Below are 18651 nucleotides of genomic sequence, written 5' to 3'. Positions count from 1 at the left end.
CTGGCTGTGACTCTTAACTTGTTCATAAACAATCTAGAGTTAGGGGTGAGCAGATAGGTGGCCAGGTTTGCTGATGATACAAACATGTTCTGGGTCATCACAACAAAAATTGATTATGAAGACCTCCGAAAGGACATCTGGGGCAGGGGGGGAAATATTTCACATATATGCTCATGGGGTCTGTCCTGACAGTGGCTGAACAGGAATGAGACCTTAGAAGTCGTCTCCTGCTTGTGGGCTTCCCTTTTAAGGCATCTGTTTGGCCCCTGCGAGATCAGGATGCGGGGCTGGGAGTGTTTCAGAGGCTCGTGTGTCTCTGAAAGTGGAGCAAGGGGATATAAGACTGGAAGCAGGGCCCCTCTCCTCCTCCTTGCCCTCCCCATACTCTGTGCCTCAGTTTCCTCTGTGAATTTTGCTCTTCTTCCTCTCTCCCAAGCAGATGTTCCAGATTGAGGGCTGGAAGGGAGGGTGGTTGCAAGCAGAGCTCCGGGGAAGGGAGCTAAAATGGCATTTGCCCTGGTATCCCGAGATCTCCCATCCCCCTCGCAGAAGAGCTTCCTCTGCCTTGCAGAAGGTGGCAGGGGTAGCCCATCCATGGCCAATCCGTGCATTCACTGTGGCGCGTAAGCAGCTTAGCCCCCTCTCCCTGCTTTACTTGGCCCCTGGAGCGAAAGACGGTGGCAGAGAACAGTGCTTACAAAGCTCCTCCCCCAGCTGTCAGTGGTGGGAGTGTGGGCCGCCATGCAGGGCTGGCTGGCGGTCTCTCACCTGCTAATCCAACCGTGCCACCGACACCTCTGTTTGCCTGGCCACGCTGCGGCGGGCAGCTGACTAAAGTGCCTCTGCTTGGCAGAGCTTAATCCCCGAAAAGAGAGCCACCCAACAGGTGCCTTGGAAGCTTGCCCAGGAAGCGGGTCCTTCTGAGGGAGCCCTTCTTCGCCATCTCGTGGAGAAAGGCACTCTGCAGGCACTCAGAGGCGCTCTTCTTCTGAAGTCAAGCCAGGGGTTTCCAGAGGATTCATGCTGGGGGTCTGGCCTTTATAGCCTGCTGCTTTGAGTGGAGTGTGGGGGTGGGGGTTCCGTGCAAAGCCACCCTGAGCTCCCATTCTCCCAGGTCCTAAAGGAGCGTGTGCAGGATGACCAGCCTTCAGTTTGGATTCTGCCCAAATTGCTAGGTCTGTTGCGGGTGGATGCACCTCCTTAATACTGGAGTTCTGCTGCTTTAGAATAAACTGGAAAGAGGAAGGAAATTTGAAATGTGCCTTTCAGCATGTCTGTTTTGGACTCTTATATCTCCCACCAGCCCACACAGCTGATGGGAATTGTAGTCCAAAATACCTGTTATGCAGGATTCCCAGATTGGCTGTGCTAGGCATTCAATGTGCCATTTGCATTCAGTGCCTAGAGGTGTGTTTTTTTAGATGCAAATAGCTTCAGGTTCAAGGGAAGGAGGGAGGACTGAGAATTACCAGGATCACAGCAGGTGGGAAGGGAGGGGAGCTAACCCTTTCTCCCCAAGGTGTGGTCCCGGTGATAGCTGCTTCTTGGAAGGTGCTGTTTGCAGAAAGAGGAAATGCGTTGCACTCTCGCCTCCTGCGACAAGCCCATTAAATCTTCTCCTGCCTTCCTGCCCTCCCTTTCCCCCTTCCACTTGGCAGCCCTCAGGTGTTTGGAAAAGGCTGTTAGGTCTCCCCCCACCCCATCTCTGCAATCCCCTCTACTCAGGGCACGGCTCCTTCAGCCTGTCCTCATCAGACAGGCTTTTCCATTTTGCCACTCGTCTTCCTTGCCCTCCTCTGAACCTCTTCTAATTTGTCAGTATTCTTCCTGATGTACAGCACTTTAAACTTGACACAGCTTGTCGACACGATCTGACGGACGTGCCCGGCCCAGGTGGCCTTGTGGGCCAAGAGCAGAGGCCTGGCGATGCTGATTAGTCTCAAGGGCAGGAGGTGCCAAACTGCTGGTCTGCATCCTTCTTAAAAGTGTGGCAGATGAGGCTGAATAAAGCATCACTTGGCCTTTGCCAGCCTGCTGCCCTCCAGGCGTTTTGAACTAGCACTCCCATCAGCAACACCAGGAGGGCATGACTATTGCTTCTCACAGCTTAGAAACCATGGCTCTATTAATTCAGTTTAGAATTGCATTGGCCTTGTTTGCAGCTGCATCACACGGTTGACTCGTGCTTAGCCTGCGATCAGCTACAGTCCCAAGATCCGTTCCGCATGTAGTGCTGACACGTCAGATATCTACCAGATGGGTGAGCTCCCCCTGCCAGTTTGGTGTCATCTGCAATGAGGGGGTTGTCCCAGGCTCTGCTGGAGGAAGGATAATCTTCATATATCTAATGTAGGGTGTTGTCATGCAGTTCCTTTTTTGCTGCCTGCTGGGATGCTAAGGAGAGGCAAAGGAACTGAATTTTGTGCATGCTGAATAGTTGCTGCCCTCTTTATCATTCCATTGTATATCCCAGGGGCTATGCTAAGGCATTCCTAAGGAGGTTCTAGGGCAGGCATCCCCAAACTTCGGCCCTCCAGATGTTTTGGAGTACAGTTCCCATCATCCCTGACCACTGGTCCTGTTAGCTAGGGATCATGGGAGTTGTAGGCCAAAACATCTGGAGGGCCGCAGTTTGGGGATGCCTGTTCTAGGGCTTGCCTTTCCCTCCCAGCCTTGGAGCAAAACAAAGCTGCTGTTTGCCTGCCTGGGGGTGGGGTGGGGCTGGCACTGCAGGCTTCCTCTCCCCCCCCCTTTGCAAAGGGCTGTTGCATCAAGGCAAGATCTCAGCTGGATGTCACTCGCTGGCAGTGCTAACACCCACCTTGGCGCGCTGCCACAGGCGCCCCAACAAAGACAGCCAGGAGAGGAGGATCTCGACAACGTTAGGCGGCAGCAGCAGCGGCCGTGAGCAGCATGCTGACGCTCTCTGCGGAGGCGGGGGACATGTGAACCAGAGAGCACAACACACACACCCCAGCGGGGCCTCTAATTGAGCCACAACACCAACCCCAGATCCCAGGAGGAGGAGCTGTCACTGTGTCTCTGAGCATGCACAGAACATTTGCCCCCCTCACTACTTGCATAGATCAGTATCTGCCCAATTTTTTTGCTTCAGGTGGGTAATATCACAATATAATACGATGTAATATCATCAGAACAGATAGTAAAAACCAAAGATGTGGCAGGGAAGACGCATCAGTATTTTGAGCTACCCTTCAGTAGCCCTGAACAGGGGGGCATTTCCCCTTCCCAATCAAGTAAATAAATAAGTAGACTTAACTAGCTAACCAATTGTATTGCAGATAACTTGGTTCTGCCCCCCAACACAAGGCCTTCCCCCCCAAAAATAATCCTGGCTACACCCATGGATGGGGCATGTCTGCGGGGCCCTCCAGATGTGGCTGGATTCCCAACTCTTCCAGCCAGCAGTCTCAGTGGTCAGGGATGATGATGGGAATATTAGACCTGGGGGACTGGACGTATGTGCCCATCCCTCCTCTAGGAGGTTGTTTCTAGTGCTCCAGCCCACCCATTGTTCAGACATGTGCAGTGCTTTGGAAGCATGTGCAGAGAGACCTCACTGTGGAGTTGCTGCTGCCACAAGCTGTCTGCCGCATATTTGGTGCTCCTAGCCCAAAGTGATCCCACTCCGGTTCCTCCACGCCCTGCCCCCCACTCCCAGATGCTACCGCATCTCTGTCTGGGGTAGCAGATACAAGAAGATGACTTTGTCTGCGGCTCCAGTGCCTTTAATGGTTATGTGGAAGGTGGCTTTTCAGTAGGATGCGGCTCACGTGACTACGGTAGGTGCACCAGCCCCACTTCTTCCCTCCCCCTTTTCCACCGGCCAACCTATCCCCCTGTCCCAGATGCAGGGAGAGGGTGAAGTGGAGGGGAAGGGGGATACATGGTCAAACCGTGAGTGGGGGGCGCGGCTTGAAGCTGGTGGCTGCCTTGTAAGGTCAGGACAGTGTTGGGGAGGGAGGAAGCAGGCATGGCAACAGCTCCCCTTCCGTAGTGTTCTTGGGTGTGTGGCTGGTTTGGTCTGCAGAGTGTGTGTGAGAGAGAAAGAGAACAAATCAGAGAGTGTTCTGTATGCAGAAGGGGTTGCGCATCCAGGACGTTAGTGGCCCACAGCTCTTCCTGCTCTTCTCGTTTTCAAGCCAGTAAACATCCTTAGCCAGAAATCTTGAAATGAGAAGTGGACTGACCGGATGTGAACTAACACCTGAAAATTTAACCCAGACCCAGGAGAAATGCTCTTGACTGGGAAGGCAGCTGATTGCATATAGGATTTTAACCTCTCTCTTTTTTGACAGAATGCTCTGGAATAATCAAGGCCCAGACTAGGGGGCGGCTGTTGAATGGGCCTTTGCTTTGAATGTGAACCTGTTTTTTAAAGGGAAATAGCAGGCTTAGCTTGCAGCCAGTGAGGAGGGGGAGCCTCCTTCTATGAAGGGGGGCTCCCCGTGGAGGGATTCCTCCCAAGGCAAAGTAGCATTAAAGGATTTTATTCAACACCAATGCAGAGAAGAAAAGGGTGAAACACTTCCCTCTCCCCCCCACACTCCTGTAATCCTGAGAGTAACCACCAGCAGCAGCAGTGCCTGGTGTTTGGAGTTTAAAAAAACAAACGATGTGCATTTAATGCAAAGATGCATTTTGCATCCCATTAAGTTTGGCCTCCCAGGTCCAGATTTGCTCCTGGGCGCCAAGGAGTGTTTGCAGTCAGGAGCATCTCTGAGTGATTCAACCCAAACTCGGGGCAAATGGCCAAGTGGGGGTCCAGATCCTAGCCTCTCCCACGGATTCACTGCAGGTTCTGCAATCCCTACCGTATTTTCCTCCCCACCCCCAACCCCAAATATTCCCCTTCACCCAGGAGAACCTTAGAACCTGCAGCCTCTGGTAAAACCTCCCCTCTGGATTGGGTCTCTAGGAAAGGGGAGCCAGGCCCTTGTATTCACCCTTTTAGTGCCACCGCCCCACTGTCCCACCTGCCAGCCATCTTTGCTGCCCTCCTCCTGCTGCCCCTGCTTTCCTATCACTTTCTAATCGTTCTTCATCTGTCTAATCTCTGCCTGTTCTCCATTGAGCTTATCTGGCCTCCATCTGTTTTCCATCGATCTTTTATCCTTTCCATCTGAGATCCACCTCCTGTCCACTCTTCATCCATCCATCCACCCTTCTCCCCGCTATTTATCCCTCTTCCATTTTACCTTTCGCATCTGCCTGCTTGTGTGTGTGTGTGCGCACACACACACACACACACACAGAGTGGCAAGGGGGGAAGTGGGGGGGGAGAATGCCCTAAGCTGCCTTCCTCCTCCTCCTTCTACCCCGCACATCTCCATATCCATCTGCAATGTTTTTCTCCTCCCCCCCCCCCCCGAATAAGGGAATTAGCACCAGAAAAAGACAAACCGCCTTGCTTAGTCAAGTGGCAAATGTAATTCAATTGTTACCCAGGACAGGCAGCAACGGAGATGACACTGACTGTCATAATTATGTTCCACTTTAAAAGCGAACCTGCGGCTCTCCCCGTCTTTGAGAGGCCCCGGCGCCCAAAAGGCAGATAAAGGCTGCGCAAGGCGCGTAATTGGTTTCTCCTCCGGCACTGACCTGTTCGCCAACGCCGACGGGCTCATATTTTTAGACATGGAGCGGGACAGCGGCAATTGGTGTGTGTGTGTGGAAGGAATGGTCCCACACACACACACACAAACTCCATATTGTAATCTGTCTCTTAGCGCCAAGAGGCCTATTCCACTAGTTTCAGCCTCCTGGAAGAGCATTTTCTATTTCTGGAGAGGAGTAGTTTTTTGAAGGGTGGAAAGATGTTTGCATGGAACAGGATGGGGGGGGAGATGGTATTTTAGAGAGGTCCCTCCCTTGCCTTTTTCTTCCCCCACACCCTTATCTCAGCTTCCTTTGAAGCATCAGAAAACTACTGGGGGTGGGGCACAAACCTTTTATTATTTTTGGTTGAGGGTTGCACTTGCCCACCTTCTGGAGACTTCATGCCAGCCAAAAAGGTGGCAACCCTACATTGTCAGACATGCACACACCCAATTAGTGCATATATCGGATGAGTTTTCGGAGCAGCGGCTTAAAAATAAGTCCTGGGGCTAGTCCCTGCGTTTTACCCATGGCTTGTCTGTACTACCCCTGGCATTCAGGCAGGGTTGTGGGCCTAAGGCCAGCTATCTCAGAGAAAGCTCTGTGGGTGACCTATTTCCATTTGGGGGGCATGTTCTGCATCGGCCTCTGCAAATGCCTCCCTCCCTTTTGATCCCTTGAAGACATGATTGTAGCAACGCACTACTACTCCCCAACTGGCCCTGTGTAGGGGTCTTATCCCTCCTGGTTCAAAGCATTGCAGGACCCCTGGAGACCAGAGAGGTTTCTGTAGGTGCTCTGCAAAGCTCTGGACTTGGGCAGTGGGGCGCTAGAGTGCTTTTCTGGTGCATTTTCTCCCCTGGCATGTCTGCCCCATGCCGCGCCATGGCCCGTTGCATATATCTCTATTACTGGAGCATCTTCAGCAGCCCTGGGGTGAGTGATGAGGTGTTGATGCAGGCTGACAGGTGGATGGAAGGGCTCCGCCATGAGATTTATCCCACCCTGTTGCCAGGTAACCAAGAGCGGCAGGCAGAGTTGTCAGGAGAGATGGAACGGACTGCAGAGGCTCGCAGAGGCTGAGACCGGGATGGTAGACCTCATCCACATCTCAACAGTGTGTGTGTGTGTGCGCGCGCGCTTGCATGTGTGTGCGAGAGAGTTTTTCAGCAAACTTACTCCTTCCAATGCAACTGCATTGGTCCAATTATGTATAGGTTCTGAGTCCCACCCAATGGAATCAGTTGCACCTCCCTTTTGAAGAAGGGCTTAATTGGCCTTTTCTCCCTTTTAAGGTCACCTGACTGCAGTGTGTGTGTTTTGTTTTGTCAGCCTAGGGTGAATTTTGTTGTGCTATAGGGCTTCGCCTGACGCTCCACCAGTCTGCTTGGATTTACGCAGGACACATTGCAATGCCCTGCAGCCTGTGGCACCTGTCCCTCAGAGCGGACTTTCAGCACCAGGATGCAAGCTTGGAATGTGGGAGAAGGGGAGAAGAGAAGCTGCTGTGCCTAAGCATGTGCAGAGGGCATTTGCCTCCTGCAGTCATTAACTCCAGTCTATAATTTGCAAGGGAGGTTCTCTGTTCTTTAACTAGATGTCTTTTGCTCTGGTGGGTAGATCTTGAGGTTATGGGGGGGCACTAAAGCCTGCAAGATCTTCCCTTCTCAAGTCCCTGGTGTATATGGGTGGGCAGTGGGGAGCTCCTGGTATTGGCGGCTGGGCTAGCACCCCCTGGAAGCAAGCACATTGTCACTGGGGTGACACCCCAATCCCTGTGGCAGCTGAAAAGCCCACAAATGTCAACTGGGTGACTGAGGTTTCATGGTTTTTTGCTGCCCTGGTTGCTCTGAGCGGTGGTGGGGCTTCAGCAGAGAACCCCCAAGCAATGGGCATGAGAGATAGTCACGTGGGGAGAGGTTTGGCAGTACTCCAGCCGTCCCCTGCAGCCTTCCCACTGGGTGGGAGTGGGGAGGGCCAGGTTCGCTTCCTGTGGGTTCTCACTCTCAGCTGCAGGGCCAGCTTGGAAGTGATGACATTAATTGTGTGAATAAAATTAACACCCACTTTTTTTTCTGTGTAAATATCAGTGGGGGGGGGAGGTTGAGCAGCCTCATGGGGGTTTTAACTCTTGCCTTCCCTGCCATGGGCTGATGAAAATCCCCTCTCTGAAATGCCAATTTGCATTTCAAGGGAAGGCACTGTTTGGAACTAATGAGGTTTTCCCTTGAAATGCAAATGAAAGCTGTGGACCAGGGGGTTTTGTGGGACAGGGGGATAAAGAGTTAAACTCCCTCCCCACCTCTCTATGGTGCTACTTACATAACAAAAAAGGGCATGCTAATTGCATTCACACAATTAACATCTTGTCTAGGTTGGCCCCTGTAATAGCAGCCCACCTCACAGGATTGTGCAGGGTGGAAAACCAAGAAATGCCATTAAAAAGTTCTGCCTTTTCTTGTTGGAGGGGAGAATTCTTGGTGTGTTTATATTGTTTGAATTAATGACCATTAATTCTGACTGTTATCTATCACTGAAGACAGAGTAGCCAGTGGTCTGCCAGGCTCAGTCTTAGAAGGCTATAGCTGAGGGAGGGAGAATCAGACCATGCGCCGAGTGCATTTTCCTTACTGTGTAGGAACTGAAATGTGTCCCAGATAATCTAGGTTCGGAGTTCCACTTCTGCCGCTTGTGGTTTTCAAGTAGGCATAAACACTAACTGCTCTTTCTTCGGAAATGAGAACTTGGAAGTGGAGTTTTGCTGACAGAATGTATGTAAAAATTAAAAAACAGATCTGGAAGATCCACGACTGGATGCCCAGCTTGGCCATTGACAGACAGTCTGTCTTCTTCCACACGTAAACTGGGGATGATTTTGTAACATCTGTTTTAGCAAACAGTATTTATATCCCACCTTTCCACAGTGAAAATAACACGTTGTGAGTGTTGTGGGTATGGCTGGCAGGGGATGCTTTTGGGAAGCCTGAAGGGATGCTTCTCCCCTCATAAATGACCCTAAAGAAACTGCCGTCAACCCTACTGGAGGCCTTTCTGTGACTGAGGAGATTTCTGGATGCAAAAGTTGCCTTGGAGCTAGAAATCTAGCCCCCAGCTGAAAATCCTCCTTATCCCTGGGAGGCATCATGATATCACATTGCTTGTAGTCTTGAGTCAGAAAAGCAGGAGTTGCATGAATTGGCCTTCAACAAAACCGCAGCTATTTTGTTGGGCTGTTTAACACAGGTTGAGGCCTGCTGGTTGTCACTCCCATTTCTCTGCTTAGGAAGTGAGGACATTAGACTTGACAAGTTTTCTGACACAGGACAGGCAAGGCAGGCAGGAAATAAAGTTCCCTCACTGTGCTGCAGTAGCATCCATTCTCCCCACCCTTGCACTCCAACTGTTGGGGTGTCAGTACAGGCACAAGTCACTTAGTTGAGGAAAGGCTGTCACAGCATTCACCATCTCTGGCCTTTTATTGTCACACAGGAGGGCGGAAGAAAACCTTGTCGAGTGAGGGGCCATTTTGTTGCCTTGCTGCTGCCCACAGAAGACGGCAGCCATCTTGAGACAAACTAATTGCTCAGAGGCTTATTGCTGTTGGGTTTGGGGTTCCCAAGTGACCACTCCTGGTCCCTTCCCCAGGAGATAAAAAAACAAAAACCTCCAGGCAGACCTGCTTCTCTGCTTTTGAGATTCGATAAATGCCACAAGTGAAGCTAAACCTGGTGATTGATGCACCTCAAAAAAAAACACCTCAGCTGCAGGGCCTGGTTTGGAAGTTGGGCAGCCTGAAACCGTTTTCCAGGGTGCTGGGATGCAAAGGGCAGGGCTTATGAGCCATTGGAAGCGGCAGCCATTTTGGTGCCTTGGCAGCCATATTGGAGCAGACAAGAGGCCTGCCTCTCTCTCTCGCTCACTCCCTGGCCTTGCACGGTCCATTAAGCGCTTGGCTGTGGGGGCCCTCAGGCCAGCCAGCCGTGGCTGCTCTCTCGCTGTCTCGCATACAGGAGTTATTGTGCCAGGCAGCCACCAAGGCCCGCGTGCTGCGGCGGCAGCGGCTGCTACCACCGCTGCCTCCCTGTATCCTGGGGTCTGGGCTTGCTTCTAGCCTCGTAAATCCATTTCTCCTTCGCTTCCTCACCCTCCCTTCCCCCCCCTTCTCTTTTAATTTCCAGCCTCTGTGAGTGACATAAATCTCTCCCTTAAGTAACTCCGGCGTGCCAGCAGGCCTCGACAGGGCTTAGCGAGAGCTACAAGGCGGTAGCCACCTCATGCCAGCGAAGGCATCAAGTCAAGCAGGGGGTGGAGGCAGAGTCTCTTTCTCCCACTCTGGTCTCAGCCTTCCATGTTGTGCTGTGCCACCCATCCTAAGGCACTGCTTTCTGCCATCGCTTTGTCTCTCCTCTTTCCACTTCCCATGGTGTGTGTCTGTGAAACAGGGAGAAGTCAGTCGCCGCTAAATTGTTCCACCTAGCTCCCCTGCTTCCTGTCGCTTGCCATGCTTGTTTGGATTCTTTATCGGCCTCCTCAAAATTGCCTGATCTGCAGTGGGGTGTGTGAGCCCCCCCCCAAGCAAAGCCATGTAGGAGCAGAAAGCTGCAAGGGCCCACCCCCCACAGCATTGGCTCCAGGGATGCCCAGCTCCCCGCCTCTTGTCGCCCAGAGGGGAGAGTATGGGGCTCGTGGGGGCTGCTGCTCCTTCTCCTCCCCCCTCCTCTTTCCCTGCTTGTGTGTCTGGAAGTGTGGGGGGGGGCAAGTAAGCAGCAGAGACTGAAAAGAGGAGAGCAAGGAGGCTCTGGGGGTCTGCAGGGGAGTGGTCCTCTGCAACCCCTGACAATGGCCACAGGAAGATGCCTTGGTGGCAAGCGGAACAGGTGAGGTAGGGTGGCACTGAGAACCCAACCTCAGAAGATATTTCTTTCTTTCTGACAGAGGTGGAATTGGCTGCTGGAATTCATGTCCCTGGAAGGCAGCAAGGGTCTGTCAGTTGAGCAAAGGGTCGGCAGAGGGCTGGGTGGTGGTTATTTTTTTTAGGAGGTCCCAGGAGCTGCGGCAACTTGTCACCTCAAGTGGCCTGGCCCCTTCAGCAGCTGTGACCTGGCGGAGATGAATTGCTCTGGAATCATTGCCCAGCAGAGAGCAGAAGGTGCTGGCTGGTGACCCAAGGGCATCCTTGAAGGCTGCTGCTATTCCTGGGCACCCCTCCTCCTGCCCCAAGGCAAGGGCTCCTTCCTCAAATGTTTGTTCTTTCTGAAAGAATTCTGCTTTCAAGACCCCGGTCTGGTCTCATCATCATAGAGCTCTGCAGTTGTGTGAACCAGCTCGGATTTGGGGCCAGGCGTCCAGGTGCCCCACTCATCAGAGTGAGCAGAAAGGCTCTCCAACATAGGGCTGGCATATACCCCATTTTGACTTGACTGAAGTACGCACACGTGACCATCTGGAGTGTGGGTTGTGTGCATATGGCACCTTTAAGGCCAGAGTCTAAAGTGATTCAACCGTACTATTGCATCCCAACACCGCCCAGCCTTCAGACAACAGCTTGTCTAAGGAGGCAGTGTAGCATCTTGGAAGTACCTCAACCCTGTCTCGTTTCCTCCTTCCACCCCAACATTTCCTGCTTGCATTGGGAAGCCTCTGCAGTTCAGTCGGATGCTCCTGTGTGTCATGACATCGCCAGGAAATGCAGATTAGGAACTTCGCTTTGATCTGAAATGAAAGTGGGTGTCTTGCCAGTGGCTCACAGGCCATTTTTAACGGCCCGAGACGCCATTTGCTGCCTGTGGGTTTTCCGGCACCCAGGAGCCCTGCAGCCAAGGTGGTGTTAGAAGTTGTCGAGCCCCCATCCCGATGAGTCAGCAGTGCCAGCACATGCCTCTCTCTGTGACTACATATTGCTCACCTCTCCAGGTAGGGCTCACCAGCCTTCCCCTCCTTGAACTGCAGGGGTTGAGGGTGGGCATTAATAAAACGCACACGCCCCAGCGCTCTAATAATCTAGGCTTAATGCAATAATTACATGCATGGCTCTAATAAGCAGCATGAGCACACACAGCCAGCCAGCCAGCCAGCCGCTCCCACCGCGTGGTATTAATCACTGCTTACCATAATAAGCCCTTAATAATGTGTGTGTGTGTGTCCCCCACACTTTCCCCCACCTCCCAGCTGCAAAGAAATGCACTCTGCATTTCTGGGATTTTCAGTAAATGGTAGGTGCTGTGCTGGTGCTAGAAAGTTAGGATGCCCATAATAGAAGAGCTGTGGGACTCTGTTCTGTGATACTCAAAAACATGGCACACTCCTACACTGGCAAAACTGGCCCCATAAAAATATCCTTTCAGGCGTTCTGCTAAGTTATCCTGGGTAGGAAAGGAGCAGCCAAGGGGGACAGGAAGGAGCAGCACATCCCTTTGGGGGGGCAGCAAATGCCCTGCCGCTGCTGCAACTCCTGCCGCTGCTACTGTTGAGCCTTGCCCCATCCGCCTTTAGCAGAGAAGTGACAGTGCCATCAGGGCCAATTTGGGGCAAGATTGGGCCAATATTACCCAAAATCAATGTCATTGCCAGCAGCACTTTTCTGCTGATGGCAGAGGCAGCAAGGCATCCATCGGCGTGCCGCCTGGAGCACTTCTGCCGCCTGAAGCAGCAGCCTCACCTGCCTTATGGCTTGGCTGGCCCATGGCACAGTGCAAGGTTACAAGGTGGGAGGAGCTGGCTTTTGGAGGAAGGTAGGAGTGTGTTGTCAGAATGTAGAGTGAAAAGTCCAGATTCTATCAGGAATATTTATTGCTAATTTCTATAAAAACGGGGCTGCCATACTTAGGTGATGAATTGGTTCGACTGATTTGTTTTCAAAGGTTTCCCTGATTCATTGGGCAACAGGTTTGAAATGTTTTACATTGTTTTTAGTACAGCTGCTCTGTGTACACCTACACAGTATTCAGGTGGTTTGTACCACCTTAGAAGAGGGCTTCCCCCCCAGTTGTCTCCCACAGCGAGGATGCCTCTTCTTACAAAGCCATATCATTTCCCTTAGATTTGGAGTGATGTACCCATGTGACACGTTGGGTGTCATTTGAAACAAAGCATTCACTCTTTATCTTCAGAATTAATATTCATATAGAGATTTGTGCCTATTTAATTGATTAATGCAGCATTAATTAACATTCCTAAGAATTAATCAGCTAAGGTTCCTTTTAGTTAAAAGAGTGAGGTGCTGGAGTCTGTTTGGAAGCTGTTCCTAGGAAGCCAGAATCCCCAAGGCCACATTCACTAAGTGATGCAAGAAAGGCAGTCTGCACATGCTCTGTGTCACTGTTACGTTTGTATTCTGAATATGAGCCTTGACTTTGGGAAATAGGTTTTGTGTAGAAATGATTGGACATTAAGCACCATCTGGGCTCTGTGCATAGCTGCCAAGTTTTCCCTTTTCTCGTGAGGAAGCCTATTCAGCATAAGGGAATTTCCCTTAAAAAAAGGGAGAACTTGGCAGCTATGGCTCTGTGGCAGAAAACTGGAAACATCTAAAAATTTCTGGTGTAGACAGCCACAAGTTAAGGTGGGGACAGGGATGGGGAAATGGGTGGTGTGAATTCCCCTCCCCGGCTCAGGGAAAGAACCTCTGCCAGTACTCAGCTGCTCCACTGGGAGCCGGTTGTTACTTAGGGTGACAGCCAGCTTGAATTGTGACCATGTGTGCTCTGGGCGACCATAACTCATCTCGAGCTCTTTATAACCACATAAGCACCCTTGCTCAGAAGGAACAGCCCACGATGAGTTATGGACTGATGAAAAAAAATGCTCCCAAAGAGGAAGCTCGTGCATATTATGCATAGGCAGGAGGGATGCCTACAGCTGGGCGGCCAAAGTGGACCCCAGTTCCAAGGTTTCTGCTGAATGGCTTTTCTCTGAACAGGCCACTGAGCTTGTCTTGCATACGAAGTGTGTGCTTTCTTTGGGTCTCGCATTGCCAGGTTATTAAACTAGACTCTGAGAGGCGGGGGCATGTGGGGAACAAGTGCTCTTGAGATAATAGGGAAGGGATTTGGGCTGCAATCTGAAGCAAGGCCCATCAAAGTCAATGGGGCTGTACTTCTCTGTAGCCAGGCAAAGGACGGCACCGTTGGTGCCTGAAACTGGAGAACGAGGTGGTAGAGTTTCTGCTTTGCATGAAGAAGGTCCTAGGCCTGACCCGTGGTGGCATCTGCGGGTAGGGTTGGTAATTGTCCTCTGCCTGAAACACTGGAGAACCAGTGTCCATCAGGATAGGTAGTACGTACTGATCTAGAGGGATCAAATGTCTGACTCAAGGCAGCTTCCTGCATTCCTGTGACCCCCTGCTATGTTAGGCTGTGTCTGGCAACTGCGAATGTGGGAAAGGGAGAGGTATAGCTTACACACACACACACACACACACACACACACACAGCCCTCTGCCACCCCACCCCGCCCCACACACACACACAAAAACCTTTCTACTCCACAGCCCAACTCCTACACAGGTTGCTTCTCGCCCTGCAGCTCTTCTGCTCCTTTCCAGAGAGGCGGCTGCAGAAGTGGATTAATTACCGCTCTGCTGCAAATGAAATTAAGCAGCCCTGATCGTTAGCTTATTGATGAGGCAAACGAGATTAGGCAGCGCGCTGTCAATCCGGGCTGCACCAGGAACTGGATTAAGGGAGCTCTGATTACTCAGAGCTGCAGCAAGCGAGCTGGTGAGAGCAGTGCAGGGGGGTGAGAGGTGGGGGCCCCAAGCTGAAGCGGGGATGCCTGAAAGCAGCACAGAGGAGGAAGGAGGCAGTGGAGTGAGCCTTCTCAGGACCCTCTGGGGCAACATCTGTCTTCCATCCTGGTCTAGAATCGCCTGCAAGAGTTGGCCCGTTTTGCACCAAATTCGGAAGCAGGCCTCCAGGCCAAGCCAGGACAACGAAATCTAGCAGGAAGATCATGCGGGAAAGACGGTCTTTCCACTGCTGCTACCATCTCATGGAGAGGTGGCCCTGTTTGCCTGCCACATCCTGCTTAGTCCTAAGCACCTGACAGCCAGCTGGTTGTAGGGTGTTTGGGAGCCAGCGTGCCAAAGCTGGTCTCTGCAGTAACCCACAGACAACTTGGCCGACCCCTGCAGAAAGCCGTGTTGAAGTCACTGCCCCCCCCCAGCTCCATAAAGAGGGAGGAAATGAGTGGAATGGGTGCCAAAGGAGTGAGAGGGATACTTTGACCCTACCAGTTGGACCACTTCCCATGAAGGAAGTGGATAGGGCCCTCAGAAAAGGCCTCTGCCACTACGAAACGCCCTCTGGAGGACTCTCGGTAGAAAAACCCACTTAGCCCAAGGGTGTTCTTGGTTCCTGGTGGCGCCTCTCTGCTTGGGGAAGAGGCCACAGCTCTACGGGAGAGCATATCCGGAAGGTTCCACGTTCAGCGTCTGGCACCTCTTGTGCAAAACAGGACTCTCTGCTCTCCCCAGTTAGTCACAATGGGACACCAGTAGGCTTTTCCCTCCCCTTGTGAATAGCAGTCAATAGGGGGTGAAGGTGTTGGAGGGATGTCTCCAGTTGTGGCCATGACAGGTTGATGGGGGGGGGCAAATGTTTTTTAAAAAACCCTCCCAGCCCCATGACCTCCCTGGCCCAGCATTCCCCACTCCCACACTACATCAGCTCTATGGTTTTAAAAAGAAGTAGTCAGGAGCGCAAAGACAGGACTCCCATCCGCTTGGCCCTGAGGCCTGGCCGCTTACTCTCTCTTGGCTGCCAAGCAGGATTAGGAAAAACCCGGGTCAAGATTTGTTGGTTGGTTTCTAATTGGGTTCTACCCTAGCCTTCAGTGTGCAAAAATATTTCCAAGGTGGCTTACAGCATAAATTTCAAAACAAAAACAAGGGAGATCAGGTAGGCAGAAGCATCCCACAGGAAGAGAATGGTCAGGGAATACTGTTTTCCTACACTGTATTCTCTTATAGTCCACTTATATCATGCTAATACACTAAAACACACTCTCAGGCTTCCCATTGACTGAGGTAGCAGCCAGCATCTCCTCCAATATAAAATAAAAGCCACTTCCCATTGGTGATGCAGGGACTTCGCTTCTGCTGCCTTTCTCCTTCCTTAGGCCAAATGATGGCCGCTTGGTCACTAAAGCATTCCTGTTTATTATTTTTCATGGATCATTTTGTGTGTTTTTTTAATTGTTAATAAATTACACAAGTTGATAATTTATTTCTTAACTTTTTATAAATACGTCCTGTGTTGCGTGTATATTTGTAACTTCTTTATTTGGCACAAATACAAAAATGAATACAAAATTTTTTTAAAAGAAGACTGGTGAAAAAATACAATAAAACAGCAGAACTTGAACAATTTCCATTATAGATTCAATCTTTTGGAAATAAAGCAGTATTTCATTGTGCAAAAGAGACAGCAAATGTCCCTGGGTAGAGCATTCCGCAAATTGGGAACTCCCCCCAAGAAGCCTTTCTCCCAGTCACCACCTGCCTCACTGTAGTTGGGTGGGGGCTCCTCCAAAGATAACTAAAGTGGCAGGCACTTTAGGCTCCTCTCGGAGGCTGTTCACCACTGGGTTCCTGGGCTGGCAGAGCACCCACAACCCAAGATTGCACTTTAGAAGGCCCTAACTTGTTCCTTTTCAAACCTCAAACACTCCAACTGGGTAAACCAGATCAGACCTCCTATTTCCCACCACCAACAGGCCAAATGGGGAGACAGGCCACTGCTCCCCCTTCCTAGTAACACTGATTATTCACATGTCCATTGCAAACTCAACAGGAGTGAAAAGAGTTGGGTTTTTCTTTCTCAGCAGGGCTTGTCTGGCTGCTGTCAGTGGCACAGCCTTGTTAACTGTGGGGAAAACGGCACAGGAGATGTGGCTGTCAGCTGCTATAGGCCCAGTTCTTACTTTGCAGGCTTCGTGCGTCTCGGGCGTCTTACCTTTTTAAAAATGGCAGGAGCCAGGGCCAGTGGGCCAGAGATTTGCTCATCACCATAGATGCCTGGCTGCAGCAAAGTCCCCTTGACCCCTGCTCCTGCCTCCCCAGCCTCTGCTGGAATTTGCCCCTCTGACCTCCCAGCTAACCCCTACTCTGACTCTGTTCTCCTTCTCTCCCCTCTGTCACCTCCTCACAGGACCAGGGAACAGTTGGGGTCATTTTCAATGTGGGCACGGACGACATCACCATCGAGGAGAGCAACGCCATGGTGAACGACGGCAAGTACCACGTGGTGCGCTTCACCCGGAGCGGTGGCAACGCAACGCTGCAGGTGGACAATTGGCCTATCAATGAGCGATACCCCGCAGGTAGGGACTGGGAGGCAATGCCTGCTGTGCCCCTCATCCTGTCTCCCCCACACCGTGGAGGTCGGAACCACCCTGGCCCTCTGAGCATTTCCACCAAGCAGTGAGGTGGGCGGATTTGGGGCTGGTGGGATCCTTTTTGTCAGCCCCTGGTCACCAGGGTTTTTGGCCGGTTCCATTAGCACTTACCCAGGATCAGGAGAAGTCTCTGGCCCCAAGAAGAAAAGAATATCAGGGCTGGGATTCTTACAAAGCTACTGCCATGTCTGTTCATCTGGCCTAGCAGTGTCTCCCCAGGAGCTGAAGCAGAGAACACTCCCTTCCATCACTTGTTGCTTGCTCTGTTTAATTGGATATACTGCCACCGTGGGACTTTTGCCTTCAAAGTAGGTTCCGTGCCACTGAGCTGAGGTCCCTCCCCTCAGGGAAGTCTCTTGGGTGCAGGCGTTCCTTTCCCCAGGACTTGTTCAGAATTTGAACTCGGGGCCCCTCACACCTTAAGTAAGACCCTTTCCCCTGGACCAGCAAACCCTAGATCCTCTCGGGACAAGTAGTGGTAGCCATTCACAGGAGTCGTAAGGAAAAGTAGCCAGGAAAACAGGTGGGTCCCTGCAGGAATGAAGAGGTGTGTGCCAGGAGGGGATAGATATGGGAATTTGTCGCAAGTTTACTTATTTTCAAAAGGCAAGCAGAAAAAATTAAAACGTCAGTCGAGCTCTGGAGCCCCCTCTCCACATGTGGAAGAAAAGGCGGGTGATGCCCAGTTCTCTGCCAGGGTCCGGCTGTCCTTGCCAGTCTGCCACATAGCCAGCCAGCCAGCTTCCTCTGGGCACAACTGAAGAGGGGTGGAGAGAGACCTTGAGGAAATCAAGAAGGGGTTTCAACCAAGAGCCAGGGTGGAAGTCCCCTTGCACTTCTTCCTCTGTCTTCTGTTTGTAGCAGTCTAGGCCCCAGCCCAGCTGCCCTGTCTGGCTGTCAGTACAGCAGCTATTTTCTTTCATTTGTGCTGTCTCCTTTGTTCTAAAGCCTGGGAGGTGGGCCGCTCACTCGTATTTTTGCAGGTGGAAAACTGAGGTTGGGGGTGGGGGTTGGGTGAGAGAGTGATGTCTCAGAGTTGGACTAGGATTTGAAACTGGATCCTAAGTCTATAATTCTCCTTATTTATTTTTTTCAAAAAAAAAAAACACCACTCTTCCACCTGCCCCCCTGGGCCCTTGACATTCTGTTAGCCGCTGGCATTTTTCTGCTATCAAATAATTTTTACAGCCCTTTTCACCAAGAGAGAAGTGCTTTGAGCGTATCTCATTCTAATCTGCTTTATTCTTTGAAAAGGTTGGCAATTGCAGAAAAGGTCTGGGTCCTTTGCACACAATGTCGATGCCAGGAAATGAAAGAGGACACCGGAGCAGGGAGGGGGGAGTGAATAATGGGGGGGGGCAACAACAGGGTGAAGACTAGAGGGGAGAGCTGTGGAGAGCATGAGGGGCAGAGAGGGGAGCCCCAGCAGGCACCCACCTTCCCATGATGAGCCTCCTTTCTTGCCTGTCACAGCCACAGCAGCCCAGTGCTCTGCCTCCGAGGCTGGGAGGGGCAGCATGAGCAGACTCGATCTTGGAGCGTGAGCAGAGATACAGGCAGGTTCCGACCTCCATTGAGCCAGGGTGGGGGTGTCTCAAAGTGTGGGGTGGGGTGCCTGGGAGACCGGGGGAGCTGGGG

At 51.7% G+C, this 18651-nt stretch overlaps 1 protein-coding gene across 1 annotated transcript in view; it reads left to right on the top strand.

The window, feature by feature from the left end:
* NRXN2 (neurexin 2) overlaps positions 1–18651 on the top strand; it is a 308880-nt gene that overhangs the window by 240394 nt on the left and 49835 nt on the right. The window contains exon 16 of the mRNA XM_088659270.1: positions 16767–16938. Within this exon, the coding sequence (XP_088515396.1) occupies positions 16767–16938 (172 nt within the window). The remainder of the gene's footprint in view (positions 1–16766; positions 16939–18651) is intronic.

The sequence above is a fragment of the Zootoca vivipara genome, chromosome 16 (assembly GCF_965207765.1).
Source record: "Zootoca vivipara chromosome 16, rZooViv2.hap1.1, whole genome shotgun sequence".
NCBI classification, from domain to species: domain Eukaryota; kingdom Metazoa; phylum Chordata; class Lepidosauria; order Squamata; family Lacertidae; genus Zootoca; species Zootoca vivipara.
The sequence above is the reverse complement of the archived record's forward strand: the minus strand, read 5'-3'. Positions and strand labels throughout refer to the sequence as shown.